We start from the raw sequence: 16,253 nt of genomic DNA, 5'->3' as shown, positions 1-16,253 counted from the left end.
GTTTCTGCTCATTTTTTCTAAAGCCTGGTTTACACACAGATTTTGTATGGATAGAACTATACCTCTACCCAATATAACGCTGTCCTCGGGAGCCAAAAAAATCTTACCGCATTATAGGTGAAACCGCATTATATTGAACTTGCTTTGATCCACCAGAGTGCGCAGCCCCACCCCTGGGAGCACTGCTTTACCGCGTTATATCCAAATTCGTGTTATATCGGGTCATGTTATATCGGGGTAGAGTGTATTTTGGTTAGGTATGTGATCAGTATATATAAAATGTTACCAAAATATTCAAGGTTAGTACAGTAACGCCTCACTTAAAGTCGTCCCCGATTAACGTTGTTTCATTGTTACATTGCTGATCAATTAGAGAACATGCTCATTGAACGTTGTACAATGCTCCCTTATAACATTGTTTGGTAGCTGCCTGCTTTATCCACTGCTTGCAGAAAGAGCAGCCTGTTGGAGCTAGCTGGTGGGGGCTTGGAACCAGGGTGGACTGGCAGCCTCCCTATCAGCTCCCCTAAGTTCCCTGTGCAGCAGCCACCCAGCAGGCTACTAATTGCAGGAAGTTCAGCTGTCCCTCCCCCGACTGCCATGTGCTGCTCCTGCCCTCTGCCTTGCAGCTGCTCCCAGGAGCCTCCTGCTTGCTGTGCGGGGCAGGGGGAAGAGGAGTGCTAATGTCAGGATGTCCCTCTCCCCCATGCTCCTGCCCCCTGCTTGCCCCATCTCCATAGAGCGGAGTGGGGAGGGGGACAGAGCTCAGGACAGAGGGAGCTTGCTGACAGCAGCTGCTGTCTCAACTAGCTGATCTACTTAAAAAGGAAGTGTAGGTAGAGTGGGGTCAGTGTACTTAAAAGGCGCAATGCACATCTCTCTCTCACACACAGAGGGTGTGTCTCTCTGTCTCCCCTCCCTCCATTTGTGCTGCCTTGTAGAGTGTGAGGCTACCTTAACAACTGTGTTAACCCTTGAGGGCTCAGCTGAGTGCTAGTTCACTATTTAGCAGTAAGGCATTCCCTGGGAAATATCCCACCCTATTCTACCCTCTGACTTCGCCACCTCAGCCAAGCTTCACAATCATCATTGCTGTGTACAGTATTAAATTTTTTGTTTAAAACTTTACATATCTGTAGATATATATAACTGTATCTATAGATATCTATCTATCTTTTGTTTGGTGAAAAAAATTTCCCTTGAACCTAACACCCCCCCATTTACATTAATTCTTATGGGGAAATTGGATTCACTTAAAATGTTTCATTTAAAGTCGCATTTTTCAGGAACATAACTACAACGTTAAGTGAGGAGTTACTGCACAAGCTCTAGTGCAAATGCACTTATATGAGTCCATGTCTTCACTACAGAGGCACAGCTACCATGCCATAGCTATGTCGCTGTAGTGAGGATGCTTCCAACAGTGATATCACGTTAGGAACGCCAATTCCCTGAGCGACAGTAGCTAAGATGACAGAAGCATTCTTCCTTCAACCTAGCTGCATCTACACCAGAGTTTAGGTTGGTAGTTTTTCACACCCCTGTGTGCCACAGCTATGCCAACCTAACTTTTAAGTGTAGACCAGACCTCAGCATAAGGACCTCTTATATCCTTCCCTTATGAGTATAAGCACCTTTATACTGGCGATAGTATCCACACGAGGGGGTTGTACCAGTGTAGTTAAAACATTACACTTGTGTGTAGATAAGACCTTACAGGATCCTAGTTTTCTGTTGATTAAAAAAAACCCAAAAATTCTCCTATAAAAAAACAAACCATAAAATCCACATTTTTACTCAATTAAAATGAAACATTGAACATTAGTTTACCTAGCCACAATATATATAGGTATCAGCTGAACACAATGTTTTATTGATATATTTACAATTTAAGCAAGTTCAAAGCCTACCAAAGATGTGGAGAAATTGGAGAGGGTCCAGAGAAGAGCAACAAGAATGATTAAAGGTCTTGAGAACATGACCTATGAAGGAAGGCTGAAGGAATTGGGTTTGTTTAGTTTGGAAAAGAGAAGACTGAGAGGGGACATGATAGCAGTTTTCAGGTATCTAAAAGGGTGTCATCAGGAGGAGAGAGAAAACTTGTTCACCTTAGCCTCCAATGATAGAACAAGAAGCAATGGGCTTAAACTGCAGCAAGGGAGATTTAGGTTGGACATTAGGAAGAAGTTCCTAACTGTCAGGGTAGTTAAATACTGGAATAGATTGCCTAGGGAAGTTGTGGAATCTCCATCTCTGGAGATATTTAAGAGTAGGTTAGATAAATGTCTATTAGGGATGGTCTAGACAGTATTTGGTCCTGCCATGAGGGCAGGGGACTGGACTCAATGACCTCTCGAGGTCCCTTCCAGTCCTAGAGTCTATAAGTCTATGAGTCTATTAATCATTATAATAAAATAAAAATAGAATGATCCAGTCACAGTGCATTGTTTCTTTGCTATTATTGATGACCCTGCTGTTTCAACCTCTTTATTTCTTTTCATTCAGTTTATGTTTAGCACTTTCCACGTGTTCTGCAATTGTCTACTTCATATGTAATCTACAGCCTTGCCGCATACAGTACAGAATAATGCATTACCATCAACGTGAAATTTGTCCTTGCCAAACTCAGCAATATTTTAACGATTTTTAAAGTTTTTGGCATCTTTTCCTAACTTTAATTACTTACATCTGGAAGCTGAAGTGAAATTTGAGATGCATTAAAACACAACCCCCTATATGCCACTGAGTAACCTCTGTATGCTGGGAGCAGTTTATTGGAGTATGTTTAACTATGTAAATTTAAAGCACATTCAAAAAAAATCAACCACAGGAGGGGGAGGTTATGAGCATTGAATAAGTGACACTGGTACTTTCAGTAAAAATGTAGTTAATAGTTAATATACATTTTCATAAAATGTAAAAATTACAGATTTCTCTGTAAAAATGGAAATGCCGTGTTTTTCTGTGGCAAACAGATTTGTAGGATCCCTGGTCCTTAGCAATATCAGGAGTATAAAATCTGATCTTCCTTAGTTTTTTTTGGAGGACCAGTAGGAGGTATAGGATACATTTATTTTGAATTCTTAACATGTTATTAAAGGCTGAGGGTGTTGAATTTTTAGCAAAGCCTTCCTGTATTCAAAATGTTAATCACTAGAGTTAAATAGATGTTAATAAATGAAACAAACAAAAGTTTTAAACAACCAGACTGATTGAGAGTCCCTCACCCTCTTAACAGTTCATCATTCCTGCTCTGGGTATATCTTCACTGCAGAGTTAACTCAGACTTTGACTCAGGTATCGCCCCTGAGTTTGTGAGAGTGTTTTAAATCTAGGCTAGCTGGCACTGCTCAGTGTATGAGCCTAGCGCTCTGGTGCTGTTTTCACTCAGGCTGGTAACCTTCCTACTTTGCAGTGAGGATGTAGGCTAAATCACGCAAGTATTGATAGTCTTCCAGTGCTTTCCCCACAGTTCCCCTGTGTGTCCAGAAGCAGAGTCTAGTCCTTCTACAATTCACTGGGAAAGAATCAGAGCAGATGAGCTTCCTGCTGCACAAAGAACCCAGGGATACGCCTCGAGAAGGGTGAGCACAGTACCAATGAGGACACAGTAACTAGATATATGGCTTTGCAGCTCATACCTAGACTAAGCCAATTCAGGTGCTGACCATTCAAGTTGACTCTGATCTTCTAACCTAGACATGATCTGAATTTCTAATGTAATTAAGAACCAACCCTGCTCCTGAAAACAAAAACAAACCCACACAAGCCTCCACATTCAGGCCTCCTTCATACATACAAAAAGGCATAAGCCTAATTTTTCCCTTTGCAGATCTCCTTTAAACTGTTTCCTGCAGTCCTTACTCGGGTAAAACACTCCCATTAGAGAATCAGATTTCCATGTTTTCAACTATGAACTATCACTTAGAATGTTAATTCATATATGTTCCAGTTAAAAGTAAAATCTTATCAGTAAGTTTGCAGACAGGCAGACAATAATACTGACACCTGGAATATAGTCACTTGCAAAGAAAACCTCAATAATTACAGGAAATAATCTGTCAAGGTACAATGGTTAGCTTTATCATTTTGTCCTGCTTCAGTGAGCAAAACTCATTAAGAACTCACAGTACGGCTGAATATGAACAGCTTGTCCTCAAGTTCACTGGAATCCTGGTGCAGTCAGATTCCACGGAAAACTGGGTTTGCTGGATTTGCTTCTGGAATTTACTTTGACTGGTTCCCATCCCATTTTGTGTTCTCTGCCATAAAACACTCACTCGCTCATACAGGGCTGGCCTAACAGATTTATGGAGCCAGCCATGAATTGACAGAAAGAGAAATCGGATCATGAGTTGCACATCAGTTGCAGAGCACGCAAGACACATGAGCCCACAGACCAAAGAGTGGGGCACAAAGCAGCCACTTATTGTATTTGTGTTTGAAGCCAGCCCTGCATTCACTTTTTCCTTCAGGTGTCAGCATGGCTGGGTAATACATAGCCTGACACCCTCCTTCTCTCTCTCTTCTGCCTCACTAACTCTCCTCACTCCAGTATATTCAAACTCACTGCAACTGCAGCTTTGGTATGTAAGAAAGGTACCTTCCTTACTCAGTCCTCCTGTTGCATCCATTCTATGTAGATTGTAAATTCTTCAGGGAAGGATCCTTCTTTTCTTGCATGTTTTTAAAGCCCCATGTACGCCAGTTACACTACATAAATAATAAAATGTCAGAATGCAGCCACTGACTTCCCATCCTGCATGGAGAGCCCCAATATGTTATAGGATACTATGAGTAAATGGTCATGTGCTTCTGATAAAAAGTCTACATGAGTCTCAGAGATCTTGAGGTGTTTACCTGGCACTTCTTCATACATAATCCTAAACCACATCACAAGGTCAGCCCAATTTTTTTCCCTCTCTTCTCGGCATAAACATATGGAGTCTTTAATCCTTCTGGTTGTTAAATAGCATTAGTGCCTCACTTCCCATTTTCTAATGGTTTGACTCTCTTTTAAGTCAAGATGTTATTTAATTACATAAGAGTTATGTTACATAAGTTGTTGAAGAACTAACTACAGATAGGAGGAGGTGGCTTTGTTTAAATTTACACTTAAAACCATCCTTGGTTTTGGTCTGGATTCTTGACCAGAAAAGTTATATATTGAGTATTTAACACTATCCATGTTGCCATTCTATTCTGCATAAGTTCTTATTCATGTAGTATATGAATGTCTTCCACTAGCACACTAAGAATGAGACTAACATCCATCAAGTGTTTGCTCTCTCATCCGTTCCCTACATGTGCGTGCAAAGAAGTATGTGAAGTAGAATGTTTTGTTTTGGAATTAAATATTTGTATATAAATATATCTTGTCTCCCAAACAACACACACTCCATTGCACACATCTCTCTCTCTCTCTCTCTCTCTCCCTCTCTCACTCCCCCCCCCCCCCAATATGTTTATGTTAGAGAATGGTAGGTTACACAGTCTTGAGCCACCCTGAGACGGTTCGGTCTCCTGCACAGATGAGCTTTACCCTTACTGTAGAGAGTTCTATTGTGCCAGAACAGCAAAGGTTGTTGATTACTCTTCATTCTGGAACCTCAGTCGATCCTTTAGATACCAATCACCTAGGCCCAGGGTCATCTTGGAAATAAGGACCAAGACCTTCAACTTGATTCGATATTCTATGGGTATCCAGCATAGGGAGCAGTGGATAGATTTGCTGTGCTTGCAGTAGCCTAGGTTGCTGAATAGATGAACTGCAGCTTTCTGTACTAGTCAGAATTTCCTAAATACTGAAGGTTTCATGCCCAGGAAAATCACTTTGCAGTGGTTCCGGCCGAAACGTGATGCAGGCATGAATAACTGAGGTCAAATTATCATTCACCTGGATGAGACAGAGACTCCTAGCCATCTGAAGATGGTAGAAAGTGTTACTCACAGATGCTGCTATGCAAGAGTTCAGTATCAATGAGGAATCCAGGAATGTGCCTAAGCTATAGAGACTGAATTGGCCAATTACAGGGTGCACCTTCAACCAAAGCAACAGAACATTTCTAACTCGTGACGTAATCTGCAGTATTGCACTCCTCTAGCTCTGTAAATAAATCTTGACCTGCCCCTAGAACAACAAGATTAAATAAAAACGTGCAGACTGCAGTTTCAGCCTTGCCAAGAATTCCTAGAGTAACACACAGCAAGTCAGGCCCATGCATTTGTTTTGGCTAGTTGAATCATGTAAAATAACAATTATAAAATGACTTTTTATACAATAAGCATCCAGTCTTTATACAAAGCAATATTTTGTACTTTCCTTCCTGTCACTATTGGATTCCTTTTTGGCTTTCTTTGGTATGAATTAGCACAGCTGAGAATCTGTTTGTCCTCTTCAGGTTTTAAGATAGTCAACCATATATATTATCTAGTTTGCTGTCTCAATTTAAACTAACAAAACCAACATTCCCATTCATTTTTCCTCTGTTTTAATTTTTTTTAAGTCCTAGCGAGCCATCGTTTTATTTCAAATCCATAAGATAGAAGTCTAATTCAGCCTCTTTTTTGATTAATCAATCATCCATCCACCTATTTAGCATCTCCTTGACATAAAGTGTATGTGCATAACAAATTGTATGCACATACAGTTGTACATTGGTTTAAACACACACATGCACGCACACACACCATTCTGCCTTTACTAATTTTAAATTAACAAATATGATCATTCTGCCTTTCCTTGGTTTGGCATATAGAGCCAAATAATCCATGTAACGGTCAGTAAACTATATATTCCTTTTTGTCCAACCACATTCAGAGAGAGAAGGCATATTTTTTCCATTTATCTGCACTTTGGTTTAATTTAGTAATCTTTGAGCTCCATCCATCTTTTCCTTAATTTAAATGAGAACCTTGTATCCCATTCTGCTTTCCTTAAATACCTTGTCTTCTATAAAAAGCACCATGCACACCAAAGCAGAAGTCAAATTATCCTAAGCCTCTCCCTCTACCCCCCCAAAAACCAGTACTTTCCCAAACTACGTCCACAAACAAATATGCATCCTCTCCTACTAGACTATACATATCTTCATAATATTGTTGTTCCTCTTCTTTCTCATTTGCTTTGATCAGTAATGAAATAGTTAATTTTGACATATAAATTGTCAAAATTAGTCTTCAGAGTCAATGCCTCGATTGGGGGTGAATGTGGGCTGTTCACAGTACTTCTCAGAGTTGTTATTTCAGACTGTCTGCTGAGTCAGGTTTAATCTCTGCAAAAATAACCTTTGGACTGTGAATAACCATAATTTACTTCCTTTAAAATCAAAGCTTAGAATTTGGAGCACAAGATAATAGTCACCATGAAAAAGTACTGGCTTTTTAGCTGCTGTGAGCTGGCCAAATTTGATCCCTAGTTTAAGCAGAAAATAAAAAAAGACAAGTAAAATTGAAGGAATCAGGATTTCTCACCTTCTCTGCATTTCTCAGCTTTACAGAAAGTTGTGCCTTCTGAATAGTCTGCTTCCAGCAGTTCAGGACTTTCAGTTTACACACCATCTCCCCTAGTCTGGTGTTTTCATCCTGCAACGCCTGCAGCTGCTCTTGCTAAAGACAATATTATCACAATCACTATTAAGAGAGACTTCTTACAACGGCACTTTCCCTTAGAGCAACCTGCAATGTTTTTACAATAGGTTCTCTCTCCAGCTGAAGTCTGAACTTCCAAACCTTCAAACTTTGCAGTTTAAACCAGTGCACTTTTCAAAATGAATTTCAGTTACTGTATCTATGAAGGAACAGAAGTGAACACTGCCCACAGACAGAAAATAAACAAACAGGCAAAACTGTGTAAAAATAAACCACCACTAAGATAAAACACATGGATTTTTCTGTGGATATTCAAATTTACCCAAATGGTTTGGAGTTATATTCATTGGTTCATATTCAGTTCCTTATTTCACCCCACTCATGATATTCCTGATAAGGATGACATAATGGCAAAATTCGAAAATATATGAGAATCTGAACCCTATTTTTCCTGACATTGCCCCAGCTGGGAGGCTTGTTGATGAAAACTGTACTCCTGAGATGGATCTGGATGGCCATATTACATTTACATTTCCCCTCACATGCTTTCCCACTTGTTAGACCTGGAAGTGTATTTTTCATGATTTATCATAGATATTTAGACATAAGATTCTGGTCTGACAAAGGAAGACCAAGCTGGTCTCATTTGACTTAACTGACAGACTCATCAACAACTCTATTCTTCCAAGTTTCCCACATCAATTAAACTGGCCTTGGATATAAAAATGTTTATTTCCACTGGATTATCTTCTTCCACTGGATTATCTACCCACCCCCCTTCTATATTGACTTTTTGGAACACCTAATTTTCAGATTATGGACTAGTTATGGAGAGTTAAGATTACCGGATTTAGTGATTATGGCAAAGCACGAGTGGTCCCCATTGCTATTCAGCAAAGTGCTTACTTGCAGTTAACTTTACGCACATGAGTAGTCTCTGACTTACAGCTGGACTACTTGTGCTAAATTAAGCAAGTGCTCAAGTGCTTTGCTGAACTGGGGCCTGTTTGTCTGCTGGTGAGCAAGGGTCTATTCTAATGCTGATTTTCCTCCTAGATTTCAGACTAAAAGCTCAGGGAGTACCATTGCTTTCTTTCTCTCTTTTTGCCCAGTGCTGAGAACATTGTCTGTTGTAAATTATAATAATATCCTTTTGATTTTATGGTTAAATTCCCCGTATACATTTCCATTTCTACTTCAGATGGACCTGAACTGCAAAGCTCAGACCCAGAACTCAACCTCTTCAAAGTACACCAGGAGTAGGATGCAAGTTTTTGGGTCAGCCCATTACAGACACACAAGACAGTTGCCAAGTTCAGAGTCAAAACCACCACCAAAGTTCGGTAGGTTTTATATCCAGACATTTGGTTTGGGCCCATAATTCCTACACTTAAAAAACAAACAAAGAAACAAAATAAACCCCCTCCCTTACTTTAGATAAATGTTCTTTCAATCCATCATCATTATCTTTAATGGAACCAAATTTTTTCTTCAAATCAATCATATTGTCAACTCCTTCTTTTCTCACTTCACTGATGATCTCAAATACTTGTCGGCTCATATTAAGGCGATAGTCATCTAGCTTCCCCTGCAATTAGAAACAGAAGCCAACAGTATGGAGGAGGGATGACACATGCATATGAACTTAATAAAACTATATTCTAAATAATTCTTCCATATAAAAATATGCAGGTAATGCATTGAAATGCATCTAGTAGAGCATTTAAATGAATTAGTGGCTCTTTTTATAAGATATGCAAGACCTTAATTTCTCTGCAAAATTTTTTTTTACCACCTTTTAATGGGATTGTATTCTGCTCATCAGATGCTGGAAAAAGAGGAACATGGACTAGCAGTCACCATGGAGTCCCTTGCGCACTGTATTTTAGAAGGTATGAGAAGTATCTTAGTTCCTGCCTGAAAACTTTATCTGATAATTATTTCACAGAGTCAAAGTAGCAGAATGAGGAAGATTTCTTCCTTTAGCCAGACATTCCAGCCCATGTCATTTCAATTGCATAGCTTTGTAGATAAGCTATCATTGGCACAAAACACATGTGTTTAATAGAATGAGTAGCATGTTGTAACAACAACCTTTTTGGTACAAAATGGATTCATGTTAGAGACAACAAGTGAGACAGTGAGGAGATGAGACTGCAAGTAATTCTGCTACCACCCTTGCCATCCTCTGGGGCATTAATGGACTTGTGGATACCTCACAGATAATCCTGAACAAGAGCCCCAAGATTATGTATTGGATTGCTTCTAGAACAGGTTATTGATCAAGCGAGTAATTTTCTTACATTTCAGTACTCCTCAAATAGCCCCAGTTAAATCAACAGGAAGGACCATTTAGGAAGTAAGGCACTACTCAGCATGAAGAATGGCATAACAAGTTGACCCTTGGTCAGTGGTTCTCAAACTAGGGCCACCGCTTGTTCGGGGAAAGCCCCTGGCGGGCCGGGTCACTTTGTTTACCAGCCACGTCTGCGGGTTCAGCCGATCACAGCTCCTACTGGCCACGGTTCGCCACTCCAGGCCAATGGGGGTGGCGGAAAGCTGCGGCCAGTACGTCCTTCCATGGCTTCTGGGAGCTGGGATCGGCCAAACTTGTGGACGTGGCAGGTAAACAAACTGGCCTGGCCCACCAGGGGCTTACCCTGAACAAGCGACAGCCCTAGTTTGAGAACCACTGCCCCTAGGTTATTAAGAAAAATAATATACATTGTTTTTAAATTAAAAATTAACTTTTATTCTCACCACTGTAGCTAAAAAGAGCAAGTGTCCCCACCCTTTTAAATGGGATATTAGTCCTCTTTAAAATGTACCTTCTCTTCATCAAAATAGATCCACATACTTCCCTAGCTGAAAATTTCCCCAAGATACTCCCAGAGTACATAAAGAGATGAACAGTAATTCATCCATCCTCTTTAGCTTGTGGGCCCATTTCTCTAATTCATTTCTTTCTATGCCACACATACTAATAATACAATGGCAATTAAAAGGGACTTATCAGATACCCACTTGGTTTGTACTTACTTTTAGCTGTAAACAAGCCACAAATAGATTTTGCACTAACGTTTCAAATTCATCTTGTACTTCTTTCCTTATCTCCTCTTTGAGACAAAGATTTTTTTTTTCTAGATTAGTAAGTCTGGCTCTTAGAGCAGTTATTTCCATAATCATCTCATGACTCAGCTCTGCTATCTATCAAAGAAGAAAAATGTAAATCAGTGAAACTAGAGATGGGCCTAAACCAAAAACCCTTGGTCTGAACATTCCAGAACTTTGAAAAAGTTTGGATACAGATATGAACCTCCTGGCTTGAGTCCATTTCTAACTGAAAGGTTACATTATACTAATTAAACAGTTCTGTAAAATCACCCATGTTTTGCATCAAAGTTATTTCCTTTAAAGGAGCTGTATACAAAGGATCCCCGAGCAGGGCCGGCTTTAGGAAGTGTGGGGCCCAATTTGAACAGTTTCGACAGGGCCTTGGCAGGGATGACTTAAAAAAAAAAAACCCAGAAAAAAAACACATGGAGCTTGTACTCACCAGGTGGTGCTCCGAGTCTTCGGCGGCACTTCGGTGGTGGGTCCTTCACTCGCTCCAGGTCTTCAGCGGCACTGAAGGACCCGCCACCAAAGTGCCGCTGAAGACCTGAAGCGCCTCCAGGTAAGTAAAAATAAGGGAAGGGATTCTCACTGGGTGCGGCGCCCTCTTAGGCACAGGGGAATTGGTGGAATAGGCCTAAAGCTGACCCTGTCCCCAAGGTTCACACCCAATGTTTTGAGGGTGCTAAGATGTATAACGACACATGAAAACCCAAGAGTCTATTTGTGGTTATGAGGGGCGGGAGAGAAAGTGAGAGACACCGAAGATGAGCAATGAATCCAGTAGGTAAGAGGGACTGGGAGCAAGTATATTTGGGGTGGGCTGATGGAGGAAAATTAAGAAGTCTGATATTAGGAGAAAGAGTCTGTGTGGGGCCATGAAGTTTTGGTGAATCCTGATCCCACTTACCCTAACTGCCCCTATTCCTTGAAGACAGAAAATCAGAGGAACTGCAGCTAAGCTGTATAGAAAAGTACTAGGTTGTAAGTTTCTTGGGACAAGTAAAATGTCTTCCTATAGGTTTGTACAGCTCCAGGCACAGACTGCTTAATAAAGACTCAAACAGCAATGTATTGTTAGTAGGTCTCTTGATACTTGAAAACACTTCACCAATCTGATTTCTAGAGATGGAATCCACATTAGCAGAAATGAGAGCACAACTAATGGAATGTATTTGTCTGCCTGGTTTGCAGGCTCAGGCAGGTAGTTATTACATGTATAAGTTCTTTCATTTTCATCCTTAATCTATTGCATTTGCAACCAGTTTGCATTCATACTTAATTGTGAGTACAACATTAGGAAGTCCGGGGTCATTTTAAAAAAATTGATACCAGAAGCCTTTATATGCAAAATATATATATAATATACTCATGGCTGGTAGCACCAACTATTTTTTATGATTGCCTGATACTTCCCATTATAGAACCCAGTTTTCAGTTGCTTATAACTTTGCCAAACTTTAACTATTTAGACTGATTTTTTCCATGCTGTGTGTCTGCATCAGGTTGAATTCTTCTGGAAAATTTCAGCCAGAACAGTTCAGCCATTTCTAAGAATAAGGCTAGAATAAGAATTGCCACATTAAAAGATTCTTTTCATCTTTTCTTTGAACAACTCTAGTGCCCCTAACCCTTACAGCATGGTCTTTAAATTTGGCATGTCTGTGTGTCAGGGATATGCCTTTTCCACCCTTGTGAAAACTGGCCAAAATGTGACCAATTTAGAAGCCTTTGACAAAAAATACTCACAATTTACACATACTCAGTAGACTACTTAGAGTTTAACAGATAAAATCTCTGAATATTCCAAGCTCACTGAACATGCTCAAGGCTCTCTCAGCTCCTAGGGCTGATCAGATTGTGCATATGCCATCCCCACAGAGCAACTGAGCATGCACCAGCCCAGGGCTTCAGAGAAAGAGCCAAACGTTCTCTATAATGGTTGATCCCAGTTGTTCTGAGCCAGAATGGGGCCAGGCACTGAAATTGAAAGCAGGAAACCTGTCCTGACCAGGACTCCCCCACCCTGTTGGGAGCCAGGCCCTGTGGAGGAAGAAACCATCTGATTCAAATGCAGAGGGAACAAAGCTGAAGTTGGGGGAGGGAAAGGGGTAGTTTGGGAGAAGGAATCAGGAGACTGGGACTGGGAACTGAAGAGGGGGCAAGGCTAATACTGGGAGCCAGAGGTGGTAGTGGGAGGAGGCAGCTGGGATAGGTTGGGTGGGGACACTGAAAGCTGGGTATGGAAGGAGAGGCTGAGACTAGTGGGCAAGGAGTCTAGGACTGGGAACCATGGGATGATGGGAGGGACCCAGGACTGGGAGTTGGTGAGGGAAACAAGAAAGGGAGAAGACTGGGAGCTAGTGGCATTGGCCAGTGGTCAGTATTTGTTGTGTCTTGCTTGCAATACTCCTTCTAATACATTCCAGAATGATGTTTGCTTTTTTTGCAACATCGTTACACTGTTGACTCATATTCATTGTGATCCACTATGACCCCCAGATCCCTTTCTGCAGTACTCCTTCCTAAACAGTCATTTCCCATTTTGTATGTGTGCAACTGACTGTGGAGTACTTTGCATTTGTCCTTATTGAATTTCATCTATTTACTTCAGACAATAGCTATTCTGTATCAGACTTGCTGCACAGAATTTTTTGGAAGGGAGAACAAACAATTTCTACTAAAATTACAATTTTAAGATCATATAATTATCTAAACTGGATATTGGCCAGGACTCTGAGCTTTTGAAAAAACATCTTGTGTTCCTCAGTAATCATGAATGGTTATCACCTCTGTTTTACAAGTCACTCAAAAGATGACAACTCCAGCAGCATAGGAACCCCAAGACTATAATGGGACACTGGTGCACTACTGGGTTAGATGGAAGGCTGCTCCCTGTGAAATATTTCCACCACTTGCACATGGATTTTCTTTGAAGGCCTCCCATCCACATACCCTGCCAAGAACATAACCCAAGTGGCATAGCTGTAATCTGCTGAGTGGTTGCAGCTACAAAGAAACATTAAAAGTCATTGTGCAGTGCATCTACAAGCCCAGAAACATGACAAATAAAGCAATAACTAGGCTTCTTTGGTCAGAGATGGTCTGCATGAGTTTATACAATGCCCTTCACAGTGTGGCTCCAATCCTGATTGGGACCTCTAAAATACTACTGGAACATAAATCACCACTACCAACCTGACTAAGGTTTACATCAGTCTGCCTTCCATCTTCTTCTACTACATGCAGTTCCTGAAACAGAGCACAAAGGCATATTGTGACTAAGTTAATTCTGCTGTGCTATCTTACAATTATTTTACCACCTGAAAGCTTCGTTGTTATTTGGCAATGGCTTCCCATCTTGCAAAAATCTCTTTGACATTTCTCCCCTCTCTACTATACAGAATCAGCACCAGGCATGTACCTGTTCTTTTTGGTAGAGTAGCTGATGCTCCTGCTGTAGCAGATTTTCATAAAACATAGAGTAAGTCTCAAAGTTGCTGCGCTCTCTGGCCATGACGTCACAGCCCAGTGCAGTGAGGCAGTTTTGTAAATGGCTTTTTTTAAATGTAATCTGGAAAAACCAACAAACAACGACAACAATAATCCTATGATAAACCCAAACTTAAGTTTTTAGTCATTTTAGACATACACTGCTACGGTAACACAGGCATTTACATTTATTTCCTGTCCACCTCCGTACTCCACCCCAAGGCTTCTGTATTTTGTTTTGACATATACTCCCATATGGGAACTGCCTAGTTTCAGTTTTTCCATTCATTTGGAGATCAGTTGCTCCTCCTATAGAAATTATACTTCAGAGAAAAATAAGAAACTTTTCTCCCCACCCTACACTTTCCAAAAACCCTGGTGAGCACTTAGAAGGAATGCTTCCAAAATGATGAACAGATTCATTCAGAACATAGGGCTTGTCTACACGTAAAGTTGCATTGGTTTAACCAAAGATGTAATTTTAAACTGATTTAGTTAAACCTGTGCAAAAAGGTATGTGGACATTCTTGTTTTGGTTTAAACCAAGATCATTCCAGTTTAGTTAAATCTTTTAGGATCTAAGTTAAGCTAAATTGAAATCAATGACTCAAACTGAAATAGGAGGGTCCAACATAGGGGTTTGGAGCAGATAAATTAAACAAGTGCAAATTTGTGTGCAGACAATACTTTAGCTCCATAAGCTCACTTGTAGATAGGAGAGCTCTCAGGGAAACTTCTCCACACAATTTGGATGGGGAACAGGCTTACTTCTAGGAACCAAGCAATGCACCTCAATACTGAATCACATTTCAATGAAAACAATGTAGCAGGTCTGATAATGACCTAATATTTCATTATAATTGAACATATATTTATAAAATACTTTTCATCCCTAAAGATCTCCAAGTTATGAATTTAAGCTAAAGAGATTATTTCATCCACCATAAAACTGCCCTCTTCCCTCAGGGTGAAAAACAGCAACGTGTGACAAATCCATGTGTTGTAGAGAACAGACTATTACTATATAAACCACAAACATCTCTAAGAAACTAAAACTAAAAGCCTTGTCCTTCGGCTCTGAAAACACAGGCGTCTACCAGTTGGCTGTCAGGGCAGCCCTTACATTCTCTGTGGACCTTTTGTGGGAAAGCAGGGTTACATGCACACACGAAGCACATTACAACTATACAACATGAGAAATGAATACCTTTTCCAACTGAAACTGCAACAAGAATTTTTAGGTATGAAAAATGTAATTACCAACTTGGAAACTGGCCAAGACATTGGGGCCAACACCCCCACTCTCAGAATGAATACATCAGTTCTTTAATGACTTAAAGTGACAACAGAGTACTTCTTAACACCACACAGGGACACTGATTTAGTACCAACTCAGAAGGAAAAGTTCTGCCTTTTGAGTCCCCAACACTACTTTCCTATAGTTGCTTAGAAGCCTCTAATCTCAGAACTAATTCTGCCTGGCCTTACTACAATTGTGAGATCTGAACAAATCACATTACAAAGTGGCCAGTGTCATATGTAACACACAAGCTCACGTTGCTAACATAATCAGAACATAAACTCATAAGTTTAAGAGAGGGCGTTTCCCTTGTGCGTCACTGACTGACGCACGTTTTAATAAGTAAAGATGTAAATAAAGATTAGCTATGTCTGGATAGAAACATAGTATATGTACCTCTACATTAGATTCTTGGTAATTTTCCATTAGTCTCTGAACAAATGTTTCGACTATTTGTGGTCTTACAACTGAGAAATTTTCTTGCATGACTTGATGCTTCCAGAGCTCTGGAGGAGCAAGGGGAAAAAAATAAAACAAACAATACATCAACAGATCTCCATCACAAAATATTGATCCCTCTTTAATCCCTGTAAAATGATGATATGTGCAATTTGTGGTTTAGGATTTCTCAATCTTTATAAAAATGTATGCAACAGAAGTTAACCATCACCACAGATTATGTGATTCTGTGCAGCAGCTGTGTTAGATACGTTGTATCAATAGGGCTAAAATACATTTTTGTTATGGGCCAGGTCCA

The 16,253-nt window shown here is 40.3% G+C and overlaps 1 protein-coding gene across 1 annotated transcript in view; it reads right to left on the bottom strand.

Moving 5' to 3' along the window:
• The window catches only part of LOC115648449, a 150,139-nt gene that overhangs the window by 19,236 nt on the left and 114,650 nt on the right, over positions 1-16,253 (bottom strand). The window contains 6 exon segments of the mRNA XM_030556084.1: positions 7,474-7,608; positions 9,023-9,178; positions 10,630-10,797; positions 13,903-13,956; positions 14,129-14,278; positions 15,893-16,002. Coding sequence (XP_030411944.1) covers positions 7,474-7,608; positions 9,023-9,178; positions 10,630-10,797; positions 13,903-13,956; positions 14,129-14,278; positions 15,893-16,002 — 773 coding nt within the window.

Source organism: Gopherus evgoodei, chromosome 3 (genome assembly GCF_007399415.2).
Source record: "Gopherus evgoodei ecotype Sinaloan lineage chromosome 3, rGopEvg1_v1.p, whole genome shotgun sequence".
In the NCBI taxonomy this organism is placed as follows: Eukaryota; Metazoa; Chordata; order Testudines; family Testudinidae; genus Gopherus; species Gopherus evgoodei.
Note: the sequence above shows the minus strand (reverse complement) of the source record. Positions and strands in the feature narration are given on the sequence as shown.